The sequence below is a fragment of the Helianthus annuus genome, chromosome 5 (assembly GCF_002127325.2).
Source record: "Helianthus annuus cultivar XRQ/B chromosome 5, HanXRQr2.0-SUNRISE, whole genome shotgun sequence".
NCBI lineage: Eukaryota > Viridiplantae > Streptophyta > Magnoliopsida > Asterales > Asteraceae > Helianthus > Helianthus annuus.
The window spans coordinates 31177744-31185882 of NC_035437.2; the positions used below are offsets into that span (position 1 = coordinate 31177744).

General features: G+C 32.9%; 1 protein-coding gene across 13 annotated transcripts; it reads right to left on the bottom strand.

The window, feature by feature from the left end:
- Nucleotides 1-771: 771 nt before the first annotated feature.
- LOC110940537 lies at nt 772-5724 on the bottom strand. Of its 13 annotated transcripts, none has more exons than XR_004893217.1 (9): nt 5502-5724; nt 5304-5416; nt 4917-5070; nt 4713-4789; nt 4508-4578; nt 4055-4203; nt 3440-3497; nt 1225-2595; nt 772-1006 (listed from the first exon to the last, which is right to left on the bottom strand). XR_004893217.1 is itself a non-coding variant. In XM_022182079.2 (7 exons), the coding sequence occupies exons 4-7, from the start codon at nt 4547-4549 to the stop codon at nt 926-928; spliced, it is 330 nt and encodes a 109-aa protein (XP_022037771.1). In that variant the 5' UTR covers nt 4550-4578; nt 4713-4789; nt 4917-5027; nt 5502-5718; the 3' UTR covers nt 772-925. The 13 variants fall into 13 exon arrangements, 2 of the variants coding, with proteins under 2 accessions (XP_022037771.1, XP_022037770.1); XR_004893218.1 differs by lacking the exon at nt 772-1006 and having other exon boundaries at nt 1013-1316; nt 1992-2595; XR_004893221.1 differs by lacking the exon at nt 1225-2595 and having other exon boundaries at nt 4061-4203; nt 5502-5722.
- Nucleotides 5725-8139: the final 2415 nt, after the last annotated feature.

The following is an 8139-nucleotide window of genomic DNA, read 5'->3' on the forward strand; positions in this document are numbered from 1 at the left end:
AGTGTTTGCAAGCCCCCCATGCTCAGGATTTCCTGTCTGTTGTTCCCATCGAATGTTTAGGGTAATGTATGTCGGCTGTGGTACCGGTTGATGACCCCTGTCCTTTATGTTGGAAGTCTTGCTTGGATTCTTTTGGGGACCATGCAATGCATTGCAAAGAATTACCAGGATTTAAATATCGACACGATTTATTTCGTGATGTGCTTTACGATGTCCTTAAGCGGGCAGGGATCTCGGCAAAAAAGGAAGCTCCGGTGAACTTCTTGACCGATCCATTACAAGGGAGATCTACCCTACGGCCCGCTGACATTCTTGTTTTTGGATGGGAAGGAGGGAAACACGTGTGTGTTGATTTGACAGGTGTGTCCCCCCTCGTTGGGCTAAGGGACCACGGGTTTGTGGCGGGCCAAACAATAACCAAAGTAGAGGCGGCCAAAGTACCTAAGCATGAAAAAGCTTGCATCGAGAATCAGCACGTGTTCGTCCCGTTTGCTTTCGATACTTTTGGCGCTCTCGCCCCTGACGCGGTGCGATTCCTCAAGCGGGTTCAGCAGGTGGTAAGCAGTAGCACCGCGCATGTTAAGGGGCAGAATTTTGTGTTTAGCAGAGTAGGGTTTGCTATTCGAAGGGGGTAGCGGTACAACTTGTTGCTCGTCTACCTGCCATTAGTCTGTAATCGTCTCTGTTTTTATTATATTAATAAACTAGGTTAATGCCCGCGTAATACGCGGGCTTCAACCAAAACCATATTATTTACTTTGAAATGTAATATTATGTGAAAACGTATCCATTGGAAGAAACACTATTAGCGGATTAATTTTTACATGCCGCTAAAGCAACATGAAAACAATAGAAAGTGATAAAAAAGAAAAAGATAATCTACACACAAGTACAATAACATATGTTCCTCTAAAAGTATTCATATTCACATAGCAAGGATTATTTCGATGTATCTCTTGATAGCTTGAGGATCATCAGGAATTTTATCAGGTTGAACCTGGCATGCCTGTTTCACAAATAAGGTAAAAATTAGTGGCATGAATTTAGATTAGACTATAAACAAAAATCGGCCAAATCAGTCATATAGTTAAAACAATGATGGGCTACATAAATGCCAATGACATGAATTCAGCACTTTGCCTTGATGATTACCTCTGGCCCATTCTATTAAAGCCCACTGGAACCTACCATATATATTACCATGGGCTACATAAATGCCAATACCTTTAATGGGTCTATCTTTATTGTTGCCATCCTGAACATTTATCACAAGCCCATCATCCTCATTATTCTCAGACCAATGACCGCCAAATCTCCTGTATGAAATACCCAGCATCCAATCTATGAATTCCCGAAACTACAAACACTACACCCGGCCCCCAAACTCTAAAGATTCGATTATTAATCAGCCATGGTCCAAAAATTATAGTCGCAACTATCCTAGATCAATATAATTCAGCATACATCACTAACACTTTGATATAATTCCCTTTATTTTTGTACTCATTAATCGACATCCTGCTCCAAACTTTCCAGTTTATAAACGATTTAAATGTACACCTTTTTATAACCAGCTCATAAACCCATTTTTGAATATAGCTTTCCCAATTTTTAATCATTAGCTCTCGAACTCAAATCCTGCTCAAAGAGACATCTCTTACTTCCTATTCACCTAGAAAGTCAACCCTATTCTTACTCCAGTACATCATGGAATTCTGCCTGTTTATAGCCAAATACTTCTTCAATATGCAAACTACCCAGTGCCTCTTACAGTAAATCTGCTAGGCCACATGAAAAGCACTATACTCACAATCAATATACTTTCAACCTTATTCCCACATTCCCACCATGCCCCTTATTCTTTTTAACAAAGCACAACAAACTATCATTTCGTCTAACATACTTCATACCATACCAGCAAATTATTAATATTCTAGCACCAACCATACTATTCCTAAAATGCCCCTGTTCTTCATTAAAAGTAAAATTACCTTGTCCTTTCCCCAACCATAGAAGGACAATCGAATCCATCAAATTCCATTCATTCAGCATATAAACCATAACCTGGGCCTCCTCTAAAGCTTTCTCCCACTGCTGACTTTTCACAAAAAAGTAGCAGCCTTGACACTGGTATTCAGATAAATACCTTTATAAGTGTTCATCAAGGATATAGATTTACAATCATGCGAACTCTTATAGATTGCCAAGTCTCTTTTCATCACATTAACCTCGTGTTTAACTCCAGCAGCCTTGTCATCATCCCTTTCACTATCTCCATACCATATCCCCAGCCCCAAATGCCCTTTAGTATATATACCCATAACCACCATCTCATCTCCACACCTCATTAAGACATCAGCCCAACCCACAAACCCCTGAACATCCCAAGACTCAAAAGAGTCGGACACAACAGACTCAACAAAAAAGTAAAAAATCAAGAAAAGGTTTTAGAAAGAAACAAAATTGTTAAGGTTTCCATACTTTTGTTAGGAGCTACAAATAAAAATATTGGAGAGAAAAATAATGTCCTAATCATAAAAGTATGGCCCATCCTTATCTCTCCTTGGTTAAAGCTCCCCAAGACCTGATGATTACCTAAAATCCCATTCATATCCGCAGAGTTAACCATAAGTGTCAACACAAAACCAAACCAAATGGTTAAACAGAATAAAATTCGAATTATTAATCCTAGCAAAGAAATGAAAAAAAAGAGTCCTACAGGAATCATAACAAAAATAGATGACTACCCATAAGAATAATCCTTCTTAAAGCCAACTTTAACTAAATGTTATTATGCAATGCATATTTTCTTTTATTAAGATATCCAAATTATTTGACCTTATACGTGCCTTCATAATGCTGGGTGACCAAGACCTTCACGCCACCATCACCGTGCCCAATGGTTGTGACCACGACGTGGCCCTCCTTGGGGTGACCCGGTCATGGCTTGACCACAACACCACCACCAATCATATTTTTATGAACTTCTAATCCAGTAAAAACAACCAAAAGCACCATCCCCAATCTCACCCACTACATCTTCCCATTACACATCTTTTTTACTCAAACCCACTAAGTCACCATCCCCAAACTCAAAAGTCACTTATCTTATAAACATACACTCGTCACGTATTAGTAAAAACCTATATAATAATAAAACGTATTATAGTAAGAAAAACAGAATTTAATGAAAAGGTTTCCCCTTTGATGTAATTCATAAACGTATGCATTCAAATAGCTCTATAATCATATCTTGATAGTTAAGACATACTGAATTGTTATTTAAAAAGGTTTATATTTAGACATAAAGGGTTTTGGGTAAATTCGACCATTCCACAAAAATGACCCATTAAACATAAGCATCCCACACAAAAAATATTAATAAATAAATCACCTTTAATGAAACTTATGGTAAAAAAACATCATGAACATGAATTACCTTGACAAAATTTCGTAGGGAAAAGTCACAAGCCCACCCAACTCGCCTAGTTTGCCACCTATAAGTGTTGAAAATGACAAACACAAAAGCTAAAATTAAATAAAAGATATTAAAGAAATTATCACATATGTAAAACTATATATTGGATTCAAAATTTTAAGAAGATAAAGCATCAGTTTGCCAATTACTAACTCCATGTATCGCTACTGTCATTTGTAGTCCTCCAACTATTTCCTACCTTAGAACCCCAAAGAGTTGACCATAAGTGTCAAAACCAAACCAAACCAAACCAAATGGTTAAACAGAATAAAATTCGAATTATTAATCCTAGCAAAGCAAGAAACCAAATGAAAAAAGAAAGAGTCCTACAGGAATCAGAACAAAAATAGATGACTACCCACAATAATAATCCTTCTTAAAGCCAAGTTTAACTAAATGTTATTATGCAATGCATATTTTATTTTATTAAGATATCCAAATTATTTGACCTTATAATCATATTCATCACACAATTACACAACCACTTTCCAAAAAGCATATTGATCACAAAACATCATATAACTCATCTACTCTAACCAAAACAGTCAAATCAAAAGTTTTAACTTTTAGGTTTACCTATACCAATCAATCAAGGTGAATGGTGGTGAAGGAGTCATCACCGGAATCGCCCTGAGGCAACGGATCATATTCATATTCTTTCTCACTAAGAACCCTAGGTCTAGGATGCAAACTATAATCATTTTCAACCTGCAAATATTTTCAACCTGCAAATTACAGTCCACACCAACAGCAAATATATTAATTTAAAAGTCGATTTGATCCATACAGAAAAACGTAATAAATCAAACTAATAACAAAATTAAGATAATAAATAATCATACTCCCAATAAGCAAATTACAGCTGTTATTATAATTTATAAATCGATTTGATCAATAACAATACACAGTTAAAAACGTAATAAATCAAAATAACAATACAAAAGAATATAATAATAATAATAATAATAATAATAATAATAATAATAATAATAATAATAATAATAAAAATAATAATGAAAGAACAAACACCTGTTGGGATAATAAAGAGGAACCGAAAGGGATGGCCACCATCACCCGCCATTTGTCACATGAAATTCTATCTATATGTAGTTAGTTTGTAAAGATATCAAATTCTTTAAGTATAACAATAACAATAATTCAATTAGTACCACCCTCATCTACTTAGGATTAAATATTATTCAAATTAAAATAAAGACTATGTATTTCTTTTAACCTGGATTGAAATCTGTTCGCTTGCTAATAGCCAAAATCAGTTCTGAAATCAGGCTTTGCAGAGCCAAAGTCCAAAATCTGCAGCAGATTCATCATCAGCCTATGAGACCATTTTATATGCATCTATTTATTTCACACACAATTCCCATTTACCACCAAATCAAATTATAAAACAAAACTGGTTACGTAAAAGTTGAACACGTACCTTTCTTTTAGCCAAACGTGACTGAAGATAAATTAAGACCTTCAACTCTAATGATTTCAGATCTGGTAACCATTCTATATATTGAGGTAAAACTTTGCAACAATCTTTCTCCTAACAAAACATCAATTCAGTGAGAAAAAGTTGTGGAACAAACCTGCACAAAATTCAACAAATCACATACAAACATAAATTGTCAGGAACCTACACAAAATGGTTGTATAAAACCCTAAATTTGGTTTAAAAGGTACAAAATAGACGTACAAAATTTCAAACATAAATTGTGGAACGAAATAAACCCTAAATCGTAGACAACAGACAACAAATCATGCATTGATAACTAAGAGAAAAATTGTTGATAATGAAATTGTGGAACATAATAAAACTTACATCGCAGACAAAAAATCAAAACTAAGAATTGAGAGAATATTGTTTCCTGGATGCTACACTCTTAAAATCGGAGGACAAATTGGCGAAGAACTTATCAATTGATGGAACAACAACTGAAACAAAAATACAAAAATTGATGTACTCTTATCAAACGAAATTGAACCAAATCAACTGATTTATAGATTTATTGCTTCGTACCTGCTTTAATTGAAAAAGAATACTACAAATCAGATGATTGATGATTGAAATGTTATTGAGTATTGAAGATTGATTAAAAGTTGTCGTCGATTGACTCTGAGTAGCTGATTCGGCGATTAGGGTTTTGAATGAGGAAAGGAATTGAGTATTAGAGAAGCCATTTCAATCCTTGATTTAGAGCTACGCCATATGTACTGCCACATATGCAGTTAAGTTGGCTTAAACCAATGGGTGATATGTGTCCCCCAATGGTTTTGTTTATTATATATATAGATACTAGTCTAAGTACCCGTGTAATACACGGATGGCTAAACAACAAATAAATTATATTTTGACACGTAAATACTTTGTTACAGCTTCGTTCGGATATTATGATGTATTTTAATTTACATAAACGTAAAGTTAGTACCACAGAATATTATGATCAATGATGCCTATAGATAAAACACGCGAATGTTGCGATGTTGAACAATGATATGTTTCTTACTTTTTCAAAACAATGAACATTGTTATCATATCAATTTGAATTTAAAATATAGAAAGAAAAAACAAATTCATGGTACAACTAATGTAAAAAAAGTGGATCCATGATGTGTATGTATGAAATATGATTTCCGGATGTTCAATATAAATTTAAAATATGTTACTCTAACAATTATGGTTGCTGGAGTTTCGTAACAAATAACTTCTAATACGTTTTAGACCAATTAAAAAAACAATCAGTTGTACCTTACTATATTTATAAATATATTTACAATTACTTGTAAAAATATTAAACATCTAATAAAAAAATTATATCCTAAAATAAACATAACAATATCTATTTAAATAGTTTGAGTAAAATATATAAAAGTAAATCTTTGTTACCAAAAATTACCGTCCATTTGAATGTTATTTTATTAAAGATTTACGGAAAATAAAAATAAGAATAACATTTAAGTAAAAAATCATCATTACAAATATATCATATCAAGTTCTGCAAAACCACCTTACCTTCTTCACAATCTTCAAGAAACATCATCGCCGGTTCAAAGAATTAGTAAAGGTAACTTCCGACTTCATCTCCGATCAGTTGAAAGAAGATTGTTACTTTGATTTACCAACTAAATTTATCATCCGTATTACAAAGAACTCACGAATTCTGTTTATTTCCAACAATTAATCAAGAATTATACGTGAAATCAGAGTTAGGTTTTTGTTAAATTGAAAGCTCTGAAAGTTATATGTATTTATGAAAGAGTATATGTATTGCATGTGTTTGAGTGTATATAATTTCGGTTAATACTTTGATTTGGTTGATAGATTGTGATCATATTGTTATGAAAAAAATTGTTAGTTAATAATGTGATTGGGATGATTGAACAGATATGATTATCATTTTACATTTATGATCAGGAATTATGTTTGTTGAATTGTATTCAAAGTAAGATTATATTTAACTCATATGAAACACTATAAAAGGATAATTTTTGGTAAAAAATAATTGACACATTTAATTATTTGTAATATTCTATATAAATATAATGATCAGATAAAAGTTGCTTTAGTGTGGTTTATGTATGTTGTATATAGTCATTGTATCAGCAAAATGTGTCAAAATGTGTTTAAAATGTTATTTTCTTATTGATATGAACATATATGTATCGATTGAAGTTCAACACTACATGTTTATACCATATGTTGGTATTATGCAGGTTTAAAAAATGAGTCCTTCATGCATTGCAATCTTAGAAGAGCCATCCTCGTTAAAACTTGTATGTATAATGCTTACAAACTAATATATATAACTTGTATTAAAAAAATATGTAAAACCTAAATTTAACCGCAGGTGCTGCCAATTCATTTTGTTAAGAATGTATATGGAGAATATTGGCAAAGGAGAAACGTAATGATAACTCATGAAACTCGTAGAAGTTGGCCAGTTTCTCTAAGAAGTGTAAGTGGTGAATCCATTATAACCGACGGGTGGAGTAATGTAGTAAGGGATCTTGATTTGACAAAAAGGACAATATTGCGATTAAGGATAATGGAGGACAAAAGTATGGAAATCAGTTGCTTTGATGAAAACATATGTGGTGAATCTTTTGTCACATTCAATCGTTACAACATTTTAAAGATAATAGTAAGTATAATATTATTTCTTCATGATTTTTTATTTTGTCAAACTTGAAATATAAATGATTTACATAAATATATATCAATAAACTGTTACATTACTTTTCAGGTGCTTCCAGAAGCTTATGTCACAAAATGTTACTCGTACGTACCAGTGAACGACTGTTACAACATAAATGCAGCAGGTCATAGTTGGAAAGTTGAGACGGAAAAAATAAATGATAACTATGTTTTTACAAAAGGTTGTCCGAAGTTATTTCATGATCTTGGAATAGAAGAGGATGATTTACTGTTGTTGACGAAAACTGACAACGCCACATTTGAGATAAAGATATATCGTAGAGGAGTTGAGTTAGATGTGAACATCAAAGAAGAAAGTGATGATGAATCTGTGCTGGAAATACCTAAAGACACATACTACAAAAACGTTGACTTTGTAAGTATTTTATACTAAATTATAAGAGTTTAGTACAAAATCCGACTTACTTACGTATGTTATTGTATGACAGCCTTTCTGTGAAGA

What these genes read in the sequence shown, in the direction of transcription:
- LOC110940537 (XM_022182079.2), bottom strand. Translation starts at nt 4,549, where the DNA reads ATGGTGGCCATCCCTTTCGGTTCCTCTTTATTATCCCAACAG. An exon ending in CCTCTTTATTATCCCAACAG is followed by an intron (nt 4,204 to 4,507) that starts GTGTTTGTTCTT and finishes TGTAATTTGCAG; the next exon opens with GTTGAAAATATTTGCAGGTT. An exon ending in CCCTACGAAATTTTGTCAAG is followed by an intron (nt 1,007 to 3,439) that starts GTAATTCATGTT and finishes TTTGTGAAACAG; the next exon opens with GCATGCCAGGTTCAACCTGA.